At 53.7% G+C, this 12,856-nt stretch overlaps 1 protein-coding gene across 1 annotated transcript; it reads left to right on the top strand.

Moving 5' to 3' along the window:
- The first annotated feature begins 177 nt into the window (after nt 1–177).
- Nucleotides 178–12,679, top strand: TUBG1 (tubulin gamma 1). Its single transcript, XM_075580191.1, has 11 exons — nt 178–334; nt 1,291–1,403; nt 2,895–3,062; nt 4,175–4,243; nt 4,881–4,960; nt 5,601–5,727; nt 6,617–6,703; nt 7,790–7,939; nt 10,131–10,283; nt 10,499–10,660; nt 11,437–12,679. Exons 1-11 carry the CDS (start codon nt 286–288, stop codon nt 11,632–11,634), a joined length of 1,356 nt encoding a protein of 451 aa, XP_075436306.1. The 5' UTR covers nt 178–285; the 3' UTR covers nt 11,635–12,679.
- The last annotated feature ends 177 nt before the right edge of the window (nt 12,680–12,856 follow it).

The raw sequence follows: 12,856 nt of genomic DNA, 5'->3' as shown, positions 1-12,856 counted from the left end.
CGTACAATGGTAAAAAAAACACGCCCCCTCCGCTGTCAAGTTGACAGCGTGCGGAGGGGGGGGGGATAACATAAAGGGACATGGCGACGCCCGTAGCCTGGCGCGTTCCGTGCAGTGACGTCAAGGCTGGCGGCCGCTGTGAGTGGCCAGTTTGCCGTAGTCACGTGCCGGCGCGGACATGGCGCGCTAGTGGTTCCGTACAGTGACGCAGAGGCGGCGGTTGGAAGCCCGTTGCTTGAGGCGGGAGCCGGTGAGGAGGCGAAGGGAGACGGAGCCGCCGCAGCCATGCCCCGGGAAATCATCACCCTGCAGCTCGGGCAGTGCGGAAACCAGAGTGAGTGTGTATATAGATATATCTTTTTTATTTTTTTACAACCTCCCCCATATAAGTAAATATGTATTTAAAATATATATATATATATATATATATATATATATATATATATATATATATATATATATATATATACCCATATACCTATATATACCCATATACCCTCCAATGTGTGTACGTAAAGACACCGAGTGTGAAGCAGGGGAACCTGGTTTAATTCCCGGTGTCGGCTCCTTGTGACCTTGTGTAAGTCACTTTACCTCCCTGTGCCTCAGGCACCAAAACACACAGAGTGTAAGCTCTGCGGGGCAGGGACCTGCGCCTGCAAAATGTCTCTGTAACGCGCTGCGTAAAGCTAGCAGCGCTATACAAGAACATGCTGCTGTTATTATTATTATTATTATTATACAAAAGAAACAGAATCCCTATTAGGAGCAAGTGGTATTCTTTATAATATATATATATATTATATATATATATATATATATATATATATATATTGGAGTATGGGGGGATCACCAATCGAAACCACAAGTAACTGACCACATACGGCAAAAAAGCCCCCCCCCCCCCCCCCGAAGAGCGTGCGCTCCACCTTGTCTGCGTTTCATACACACCGCAACGCGACGTCGCAGCTTTCTGCCGGGGGGATTTTTGTTGTGTTCCTTCTTTTTTTTTTTTCAAGAAACACGATTGTTTTAAAAATGATTTTTATTTATTTTTTCCGGGTAACTGGGCGTTCCTTGGAGCGGGAATTTAATTGACTAATTAATGAAAATAATAATAAATAATTAATAAAAAAATTAAGTATTAATGCTGAGTCTACGTGAGCCCCCCCCACCCTGGATTAGCCATAAGAACATAATGGGGGGGGGGGGGGGGGGTGTTGCTGCTTTGTGGGTTACGGACCCGCCTCTCCCATGTAACCGGGGGGTCTTTTTGCCGCCTCCTCGCAGTCGGGTTCGAGTTCTGGAAGCAGCTGTGCGCGGAGCACGGGATCAGCCCGGAGGGGATCGTGGAAGAGTTCGCCACCGAGGGCACGGACCGAAAGGATGTCTTCTTTTACCAGGTAAAAACGCCGAGGCGCTCATCACCGGCACGCTCGTGTTAATCCTGGGGCGGCCGCCCGGCAGAGGTGGTAGGGGGGTAATAAGGGATTTCACACAGGCGCGGGGCAGAGAGCTTGTGTTAAGCCTGGGGCGGCCGCCCGGCAGAGGTGGTAGGGGGTAATAAGGGATTTCACACAGGCGCGGGGCAGAGAGCTCGTGTTAATCCTGCGGCGGCCGCCCGGCAGAGGTGGTAGGGGGGTAATAAGGGATTTCACACAGGCGCGGGGCAGAGAGCTTGTGTTAAGCCTGGGGCGGCCGCCCGGCAGAGGTGGTAGGGGGTAATAAGGGATTTCACACAGGCGCGGGGCAGAGAGCTCGTGTTAAGCCTGGGGCGGCCGCCCAGCAGAGGTGGTAGGGGGGTAATAAGAAGGGGTTTCACACAGGCGCGGGGCAGAGAGCTCGTGTTAAGCCTGGGGCGGCCGCCCGGCAGAGGTGGTAGGGGGGTAATAAGAAGGGGTTTCACACAGGCGCGGGGCAGAGAGCTTGTGTTAAGCCTGGGGCGGCCGCCCGGCAGAGGTGGTAGGGGGTAATAAGGGATTTCACACAGGCGCGGGGCAGAGAGCTCGTGTTAAGCCTGGGGCGGCCGCCCGGCAGAGGTGGTAGGGGGGTAATAAGAAGGGGTTTCACACAGGCGCGGGGCAGAGAGCTTGTGTTAAGCCTGGGGCGGCCGCCCGGCAGAGGTGGTAGGGGGTAATAAGGGATTTCACACAGGCGCGGGGCAGAGAGCTCGTGTTAAGCCTGGGGCGGCCGCCCAGCAGAGGTGGTAGGGGGGTAATAAGAAGGGGTTTCACACAGGCGCGGGGCAGAGAGCTCGTATTAATGCTGGGGCGGCCGCCCGGCAGAGGTGGTAGGGGGGTAATAAAAAGGGATTTCACACAGGCGCGGGGCAGAGAGCTCGTGTTAAGCCTGGGGCGGCCGCCCGGCAGAGGTGGTAGGGGGGTAATAAAAAGGGATTTCACACAGGCGCGGGGCATACATGACCATACGGAAGGAAGCCCCGGATCGGGTTTGGGGTCTTGCAGCAGGTGGGGGAATGGCAGACTGGGGGGTTCTGATCTGCCGTCACGTTCACCTATACATGGACCTCAATCATGGACCAGATGTGTCCTGGGCACTGGCTGCTTTTCTGGGGGGGGGGGGGGGGAGGGGCGATCGGGCTCGCTGCTCCTACGGAGTGGCCAACCTCGACCCAAACAAACGCCGACCTGTTTCCATCCCCCGAACCACGTCGCGGTTGTAAGATCGCTCCGGAAGTGACCCGGAGTCAGTATACGCAGCGCTGTGCATAGAATTACCGAGGTTCGCCCCACTCCCCCTCCAGGAGCAAGTGAAACTACAACTCCCAGACTGCCCTGCTCCTGACAGACCCTGACCGCAACTAGCGCCGCGCAGGAAACCCCCGGTTTGCGCCTGACGCGACTCCGTTTGTTTTTATTCTTTCCGGTTCGCAGGCCGACGACGAGCATTACATCCCTCGGGCCGTGCTCCTCGACCTGGAGCCGCGGGTCATCCACTCCATCCTCAACTCGCCGTACGCCAACCTCTACAACCCCGAGAACATCTACCTGTCCGAGCACGGGGGCGGCGCCGGCAACAACTGGGCCAGCGGCTTCTCGCAGGTGAGATGGGGCCGGGCTGTGAGGAGGGGTTATCGGGGGAGTGTTGAAGGCCACCCAGCAGCGTTGGGGTTAATCATTTAGTGGCACACCGGCGGTCTAGATGGGCTCGCGCCGGCCGTCTCACTGCGACGGTTACCCCCATAACCTTGCCCCAAATAGCCCCTAAAGTTAAGTGGTGACAACCTTGGGGCCCCCAGAGCAGAACCGGGTTGGCATCACAGGCTATTTGCCGCCGATATCTTTTGAGGCACTGTTATTTAAAATGGATTAAAATCCGATATGACCGTGATTCCCAACAGGGGGTCTCTGTGAGGTGTCTCCTACGTGCGCCTCACTGGCAGATTGGGGGGTTATTAAGCGTGTGTTCCCCCCGCGCGCTCAGGACACTATATACTGCCTGGGATCGGGCACACAGTTTGGGGGGTTATTAAGCGTGTGTTCTCCCCACGTGCTCAGGACACTATATACTGCCTGGGATCGGTCACACAGTTTGGGGGATTATTAAGCGTGCGTCCCCCCCACGAGCTCAGGACACTATATACTGCCTGGGATCGGGCACACAGTTTGGGGGATTATTAAGCGTGTGTTCCCCCCACGCGCTCAGGACACTATATACTGCCTGGGATCGCTCACACAGTTTGGTGGATTATTAAGCGTGTGTTCCCCCACGCGCTCAGGACACTATATACTGCCTGGGATCGGTCACACAGTTTGGGGGATTATTAAGCGTGTGTCCCCCCCACGCTCTCAGGACACTATATACTGCCTGGGATCGCTCACACAGTTTGGTTAGCGATAGTTTGGGGAGTCGCCAATAACATTTATTCATTAGGTGCTCAAATATTGTCTAGCAGGGGGAGCACAGTGTTAGGCTGGGGACTGCTGGGCTTTGCGTTTAATAGCTAGTCTTATAATATAGCAACGTGATCATTTTCAAGCTGAGGATCGTGTGCATTTCACAGCTGTATAATGAAACAATATGGCTTCTCTAACGTTTCCTCGTAACCCCGCTGTTTTTGCTTGTGTTGATGTGCTTGTATTATTGCCAGCACCTCGTATACTTCCCTTTATTATGCTCCTGCTCCAAACAACAATATCCTCCTTTCACACAGGGGGAAAAAATCCACGAGGAAATCTTTGACATCATAGATCGGGAGGCGGACGGCAGCGACAGCTTGGAGGTAAAACGCGGCAAACGTTTTTTTGAAGCTGTAGGTAGTGTCACTGGCCTTAGTAGTGGGTGAAGCCGGGTTGACTCCGTGTTAGTCCCTTGTTACCTGGGTAAGTCGCTACATCTCCCTTTTTCCTCGGGCAGCAAGATTAGATTGTAAGCTTCGCAGGGCAGGGAGTCGCTGTGTTCTCAAAATCCCAAACACTGAATAATTCTCTGCAGAGAAATCGTCCTAAATGAGCGCTATATATAATAAATAATAATAGCATGCTCTTGTATAGCGCTGCTAGTTTTACGTAGCGCTGCTAGTTTTACGCAGCGCGTTACAGAGACATTTTGCAGGCACAGGTCCCTGCCCCACAGAGCTTACACTCTGTGTTTAAGTGCCTGAGGCACAGGGAGATAAAGAGACTTGCCCAAGGTCACAAGGAGCCGACACCGGGAATTGAACCAGGTTCCCCTGCTTCAATCTCGGTGCCAGTCAGTGTCTACTCACTGAGCCGCTCCCTCTCCCATTATAGGTGTATTTCCTGGCTCGTTCCATGGGCACAGGGAGATGACCAGTGTCCTGACACTGGGATGTGAAGGCAGCGGCGTGGCCACGAGGCTTGTTTTCTCCGCTAACCCGGCTTTGTGTTTCCTCCCAGGGCTTCGTGCTGTGCCATTCTATCGCGGGTGGGACGGGCTCGGGCTTGGGGTCGTACCTCTTGGAGAGATTAAATGACAGGTAAGGCCGGGTGACCTCGGAGGGGCGCGGCGGGGGTAGGAGGCGGTGGGGCGGGGTGTGCTGGATAGGGTAGGAGGCGGGACGCTATGGGGGTGTGAGGCGGGGCGCACTGGAGGGAGCGGTGTGTAGGAGGTGGGGTGCACTGGACAGGGGGGGTAGCAGGCGGTGAGGCACGGGGCCCTGGAAGGAGTGGTGTGTATGTGGCAGGGCGTGCTGGACAGGGGGTGGGGGGTAGGAGGTGGTGGGGCGCACTGGAGGGAGCGGTGTGTAGAAGGTGGGGTGCACTGGACAGGGGGGGTAGGAGGCGGTGAGGCACGGGGCCCTGGAAGGAGTGGTGTGTATGTGGCAGGGCGTGCTGGACAGGGGGTAGGAGGTGGTGGGGCGCACTGGGGTGAGCGGTGTGTAGGTGGCGGGGGCGCTGGGCAGAGGGGGGTAGGAGGCTCTGATACAAGGGTTGCACAGCATTATAATAGATTGTATCAGTTTATTTTTTGCATCAGTTAAATATGCCAGACCTAAGCTGGCGTTCCTTCCGCTTCAGGTGGAAGAAAGTCAAACTGGAGGGGCAAACTACATCATCTCGGTACACATCCCCCCCCCCCCCTCCCATACCTCTCCACCTGTTGATTTCTGTACCCAGGTACCCCAAGAAACTGGTCCAGACCTACTCCGTCTTCCCAAACCAAGACGAGATGAGCGACGTGGTCGTGCAGCCTTACAACTCCCTCCTGACACTGAAGAGACTGACTCAGAACGCAGACTGCGTGGTGAGATTACCGCGTCGCCGCTTCTCCACTCCTCATGTTAACAGCGCAGTCCTGTCCACAGCAGGGTTTCCCCTTTCCTAAATCCGCTGTCGTCCTCCTGCGCTGGCTCTGTACCCGCGGATAGAAATTGGCACGTCTGTCGCAATTAAAGCAGCAAAACATGTGACACATCTTGTGTTTTAAATTTTTAATAAATCAGCTCTGTAGTTATAGATAATAGCAACTGATTTTTAAATTTTTTTATTATTCAACTCTTAATGCCTTTTTTTAATAAGTTTTAAAGCACCCCGTGACTTCTATACCAGGCTTTAGCCCACATCCCCAGCAGTGCAAGATCTTTGTAACACTTTCCTGCGTGTGATCATTTGTTGCAAGTGTTCCCAGCAGTTTTAGCTGTAAGAATAGACAATGTTACCTTGGTCATATCAGAGATACATTGTAGCTGCTGAGTTACACCGACTGAAGGATCGATCGAAACGGAGTTAGGATTGCCAGTTTAACTAATAATGTAGAATTACACTTGGCCACGTGGTTTAAATATAAATGGGGGGGGAAAGCGTTGGGATGTGTAGTGTTGCTGCTTTTAACCAACATTGTGAATATTGAGCGCGTTTTTTTTAAACTCATTTGAGAACTTTTTCTGAATACGCTATATGTGAGTATAAAAATACAAAACCTAAGGGTTTTTTTCCCTACTAAAATAAAAAAGTGCAATTTTCAGGGCGAATTGTAACTTTGGCATAAAAGCGCCCGTCTCCCTCCTGGACCCCCTTATGAATGAGGCGTGTACGGGACGATAGGAGCAGGGGAGCTCGCTGACCTATGGATATGCTGTTTGGGCAGCTGGGAGGTTAATGCACTGACCGCAATGCCTCGGGTTTCCCCCTAGGTGGTGCTAGATAACACCGCTCTGAATCGGATCGCTACAGATCGCCTCCACATACAGAACCCGTCCTTCTCTCAGATCAACCAGCTGGTAAGCGTCCCTCCCGCCTTTCTATTGCATCTGTGTGCTGCGTATACACCCGCCATGCCTGTATATACACCCGCCATGCCTGTATATACACCCGCCATGCCTGTATATACACCCGCCATGCCTGTATATACACCCGCCATGCCTGTATATACACCCGCCATGCCTGTATATATACCCGCCATGCCTGTATATACACCGTCATGCCTGTATATACACCCGTCATGCCTGTATATACACCCGCCATGCCTGTATATACACCCGCCATGCCTGTATATACACCCGCCATGCCTGTATATACACCCGCCATGCCTGTATATACACCCGCCATGCCTGTATATACACCCGCCATGCCTGTATATACACCCGCCATGCCTGTACGGCTCGTCGTGAAGGCTTCGGGGGAGTGACTCCCTACCCACAATGCCGGAGTTAAATGATGTCACGGAGCGACAGTCGCACGACCCAGTGACATCACCGAGCCCCAGTAGTTTTCGTGCCTTGTGATAAGTCGGTGTGACGGGCGGGCCATTTCCGAACACGAGCCCCTTCCTCCTGGCCGTCCGGCTAATGCTGGAAGCTGCAGGTGACGGGTTCCCGATGCCCTTCACAAGCTTAAACGGACATCTACCGAGTAAATGCGTTGGTTACCGGGTTAATTCCGGTGTAGCTGCCTTCTCACGCTCATCAATCTCTGGCACCGGGAGATGGGCGCTCCCAAACCTCCCCTGTGTATCCTGCCGTGCTCCGGTGAGAATAGACCCCCTGGTTTCAATCCCAGTTGTAGCTCCTTGTGCCCCAGGCTCAGTACTATTAACCCCGTGGGTGCGTCACTGCAGTGTCCCTACGCCCTGGGGTCTGACACTCCAGGGCTCCCTACTTTTCGCTTAGATCGGGTCCGGCGTTCCCATGGAACACAGGCCCGCGAACTGAAGGGAAATAAAAAAGGTTTCTGGGTTAAAGCGCGTCGCGGTTGCGCGGGAGGGGCCGTGGCACTCACACGGTTAAAGGGCGAGTGCTTGATGGCGTTGCGGAATGCATTGTACGCGCTGTGGGCGGGGAATAAAAAGGCTTTGCCCTTTCCTGCAGGTATCCACCATCATGTCTGCCAGCACCACGACCCTGAGGTATCCGGGGTACATGAACAACGACCTGATCGGGCTGATTGCCTCCCTGATCCCCACCCCGCGCCTCCACTTCCTGATGACGGGGTACACCCCACTGACTACGGACCAGTCGGTAAGAGAGCAGGCCGCACGGCGTGGGACGTCCCTCGCTGTCCCCGAACGCGCTTTCATTACATACAGTCTGGCGTGACTCTTTAGCAGGGTTTAAGAAATGATCTTCCTAATATACTGGAGCGAACAAGTGTGTGTGGTGTTTGGTACAGTAGTTTGTCTGGGGCACAGGCGGATTTGTGGATCGCCCTTTTCGACAGAAGCAAAAAATGGTTTCTGCAAAGCGTGGGCAAGAGTTGGTGCTAAAAAGTAAACCGTTCAGGCTCGTGTTTAGGGCTGTAAAAATGTCACCTTCTTGCCACAAAAATCATGGCGACTGCAGAACGTGTCGGAAACGCCACTCTGCTTCCCGAAGTCACACCCCACAATGCCTTGCATTTAGGTGCCATGGGGCACGACTTGAAGCAGAGTGGCAAGTGACAGCTCTGCCTTATAAAACCAACGAGCCTATAATCTAGAGCAGGGGGGGTGGCCATGGGCCACCAGCATGTCGGGTTTTAAGGATATCCGTGCTTCAGCACAGGTGGCTTTCATTAATTGAGCCACCTGTGCTGAAGCGGTGATATCCTGAAAACCTGACCTGTTAGTGGCTTTTGAGGACTGGAGTTGGCTATCGGCCGCAGGACTTTAGAAGATGGGGTCCTTGGATGAAAGTGAGTCAGGATAGTGTTGGATAGGCGCCGTCTCTACGTACCATCTCCGTGCGCGCGTGAAGGGGAGCGCGCTCTCTACGTATCTTCTCCGTGCGCGCGTGAAGGGGAGCGCGCTCTCTAAGTACCTTCTCCGTGCGCGCGTGAAGGGGAGCGTGCTCTCTACGTACCTTCTCCGTGCGCGCGTGAAGGGGAGCGTGCTCTCTACGTACCTTCTCCGTGCGCGCGTGAAGGGGAGCGCGCTCTCTACGTACCATCTCCGTGCGCGTGAAGGGGAGCGTGCTCTCTACGTACCTTCTCCGTGCGCGCGTGAAGGGGAGCGCGCTCTCTACGTACCTTCTCCGTGCGCGCGTGAAGGGGAGCGCGCTCTCTACGTACCATCTCTGTGCACACGTAAAGGGGAGCGCGGTCTCTACGTACCATCTCTGTGCGCGCGTGAAGGGGAGCGTGCTCTCTACGTACCATCTCTGTGCGCGCGTGAAGGGGAGCGTGCTCTCTACGTACCATCTCTGTGCACACGTAAAGGGGAGCGCGGTCTCTACGTACCATCTCTGCACACGTAAAGGGGAGCGCGGTCTCTACGTACCTTCTCTGTGCGCGCGTGAAGGGGAGCGCGCTCTCTACGTACCATCTCCATGCGCGCGTGAAGGGGAGCGCGCTCTCTACGTAACACAATCCTGTTAAATAACTTGCATTTTCTTCCCCCTCTGCCTCCGCAAAGGATGTCCCCAAGAGAAGCAGATCTAAAAGCCTCATGGATTACAAGAGGGTACTCTGCGTGATCCTCTGTCTCCGATCTGCTAGATCTGTTCCTTTTCGAACGCTCTTCTCATGGCATTTCCTCTCTGCCGTTCGGCTTTGCCGTGCGCTCTTTAGATGCCGTTTGCTCGGCTTTCTTCCCTTGCCGAGGTTTGCAGACGTTGTCCATCTCGGTGGGTTTCATGTAAATGTTCTTTCTCATCGCACGCAATAAAGGCCTCTGCCCATAACCGGGAGGGAAGGCCAGACGTCCGGCTATCCACGTGAACTTGTGTCCCAAGGGGTCATCCCCATGTGATTTGTAGGAGCAGGATCCCGAGTAACGGCAGTGACTGGTATTTACTACCCATGGAGCTTGATATAGTTTAATAGTAGCTATCTTTTTTTTTTGTGTTAGCGAGGATAGGGGGTATACTAAATAAGTAAAAACGCCGGGATACAGGGGGAAATCTGATGGACATTAGACATTACTGAGGTCAGGGAGAAATGCATGTCCTCAGAGACATGATAGGGAAAGGGTTTTACTGGGGCCCCCCTATCCTTATCGGCTGTGGGGGAGGGGGGGCGCTAGAGGTTGAGTAAACACTTGATTGACAAGTTGTCCCCCCCCCCCCCTGATGAAAAGAACATTTTTCATTTCCAAGAAACCAAAACGTCCAAATCTTTCCTGTCTGTTTCTTGCATGTAACTGATGATCTTGTGAGGTTCCCCCTGAAATGTGTTGGGTTTTCCCCCTGATAATAAGCCGGGTTTACACCTTTTCCCAAATCTCCGTGCTGGCAGGTCGCCAGTGTGCGTAAAACCACAGTGCTGGATGTCATGAGGAGGTTACTGCAGCCCAAAAACGTCATGGTGTCCACAGGGCGGGACCGGCAGACCAACCACTGCTACATAGCGATCCTGAACATCATCCAGGGGGAAGTGGACCCTACTCAGGTTAGGATTAAGCCAAGCACCGCACGCGCCCCACAGACACCCCACATGCTCGCACCCCCAGACACACACATGCACCTCACACACGTGCACGCATGCATCACGCACGCACCTCCCACACACCTCCAATCCCCCCCATGCTCTTGGCCTCTTGTTTTAGGGCAAGCCCGACAGTCCCAGTTCCCTGTGTAAGTTCTCCGCTGCCCTGCTCCTTCTAGGTCCACAAGAGCCTGCAGAGGATCCGGGAGAGGAAACTGGCTAACTTCATCCCCTGGGGGCCGGCCAGCATCCAGGTGGCCCTGTCAAGAAAGTCTCCCTACCTGCCGTCCGCACACCGGGTCAGCGGGCTGATGATGGCCAATCATACCAACATCTCCTCGGTAAGCAATGCGGCAAAGCTTTAACAAGGTCATAAAGCCAAACTCTCACCCACAACTCCAGCCTTCAAAGTGTGTGTGTGTACGTGTGTGTGTGTACGTGTGTGTGTGTGTACGTGTGTGTGTGTGTACGTGTGTGTGTGTGTACGTGTGTGTGTGTGTACGTGTGTGTGTGTACGTGTGTGTGTACGTGTGTGTGTGTACGTGTGTGTGTACGTGTGTGTGTGTGTGTGTGTACACATTTTATAGCCGGTCTATTCCGTAAGAGTTTGTTTCCTGAATCCCTGCAGTGTCGCCCTTGTAGCGCGCACTCACGCTTCGTTAGAGGCAATCCAAGCCACTTTTATTTCTTCATATTTATTTTTAACAGCGTTTGAAGCCGGGGGTCTCCAGAGGTGAACCTCATTCATTTCAGCTCCGGGGGCTCCCTGCTTCCAGAGATACAGACCTCCGTAGGGGGCACCGGTAGCCGCTTTGCTTGGCTAGCAGAGATCACGTAATGACGGAGTTTCAAAGCTCCTGCTCCCCGCGGGCCAATGGGAGCTGCGACGTCCTACGGTTCTACTTCCTATTGGCCGGCGTGACACGGGAGCTGTAAGCTTAAATCCCGGCTAGCTCAGCCGGAATGGCTACCGGTACCTTCTACGGAGGTATCTCAGGAAGCAGGGGGTTTCCAGCACTGAAATTAACGGGGTTCCGCTCCAGACACCCCTTCCTTCAATCCTGCGTTAAACGCTCCTTTAACCCACCCCACCTTCCGTGTCCTGTGCCCCCCGCAGCTGTTCGAGAGAACCTGCCGGCAGTACGACAAGCTGCGGAAGCGCGAGGCCTTCCTGGAGCAGTTCCGCAAGGAGGACATCTTCAAGGAGAACTTCGACGAGCTGGACAACTCCCGGGAGATCGTCCAGCAGCTGATCGACGAGTACCACGCAGCCACCCGCCCCGACTACATCTCCTGGGGTACCCAGGATAAGTGAGGTGGGGGCGCACGTCTTCACACAAGACCTCGCAGCAAGGTATATATTGCGCTCATGGCTGCGAGCATCAAGGACGCGGTAATCGGACGTTGGCGCCTTTGAACCCCTCCTCCGGCTGCTAGTGTATGGAAGCAGCAATGTGCACTTCTAGGGGGTACGGGGTCCTGCGATGAAGAGACCCCTTTTACGCCTGAAGGTTTTGGCTCTAATCCTGTAGCAAAGATGGCCGGCAGTAAAACATTCATCCGTAACAACGAAGTCACCGCTTGGCGAGCAAGCCAGTCGGCCATGATTGCAGTGTCTGGACAGGCTGGTGTCAGCATGGGTAACTTCATCGTTTTTTACGTAACCCTCAGCATGCCGGATGGGCCACGGCGTCAGTGTCGCAGCTTCTCCGGCACATCGCCACCACAAGACCTCGTCGTCACGGACAGAAGACGAGGGCGGCCTCTCGTTCCTGGACGCGCTCTCCCCTTGAAGAACCAACTTAAAACCCATGACACAGCCACTGTGTAATGGCGTCTGGCTCTCAAATGAGGGCTGCCTTTTTAAATCCAACCTGGCCACCCCTCTGTCCAGCGAACACGGTGACCTTTTATGGACTAGGGATGAACCCTGAAGTTGGGCACTCTGTATTATCAATGGTTTTCTCATTACTGGAAAGACACCTAAGCAGAGCTCATCTCGTTTCATACACTTGCAGGAAAAACTCGCTACATTGGTCCCAAAAACCATAACCGCTCCTAAAATATCCCGATGTTTAGTCACTGTTGGCTGACCCCGTGCGAACGGCAGCCTCAAGTATGCTATGTTATGCACGGCTATGAAAACCTATATGGGATGACTGAAATATTGGACCTTCTAGAAGGTAGGTATCTTAGATCTGCGGGGACACTAACCGTTCTGGTATATAGTTTTGCGGCTGCATTTTGAAGAGTGAAGCCGAGAAGGCGTTGTGGTTTCTGCATCTGGAAATTGTCTTCTGATTTCTTGTTTGACTGTTGTGTGATTTATTTCTTATTAAATAGCGTTCACAAACCTGTAAGCATTGGCTTAATTTCATTGTCGTTTGGCAGACTGCCGGCCTTGTCCAAAACCTCTGTCTCTTTCTCTCTGAAACAATGGTGTTTGTTCATCGCACGTATTATGTAACCTCACAATTCGTTTTCTTCCGTCGGGGTACGCGGCGACCGGCGGCGGTACACTTGGCTTCACGGTGTAC

Source organism: Ascaphus truei, chromosome 23 (genome assembly GCF_040206685.1).
Source record: "Ascaphus truei isolate aAscTru1 chromosome 23, aAscTru1.hap1, whole genome shotgun sequence".
Classification (NCBI taxonomy): domain Eukaryota; kingdom Metazoa; phylum Chordata; class Amphibia; order Anura; family Ascaphidae; genus Ascaphus; species Ascaphus truei.
Note: the sequence above shows the minus strand (reverse complement) of the source record. Positions and strands in the feature narration are given on the sequence as shown.

Excerpts from the sequence above, each read along its gene's own strand:
- TUBG1 (XM_075580191.1), top strand. The coding sequence starts at position 286 with ATGCCCCGGGAAATCATCACCCTGCAGCTCGGGCAGTGCGGAAACCAG. Across the intron at positions 335-1,290 it reads CGGGCAGTGCGGAAACCAGA|TCGGGTTCGAGTTCTGGAAG; the intron begins GTGAGTGTGTAT and ends GCCTCCTCGCAG. Across the intron at positions 1,404-2,894 it reads AGGATGTCTTCTTTTACCAG|GCCGACGACGAGCATTACAT; the intron begins GTAAAAACGCCG and ends TCCGGTTCGCAG.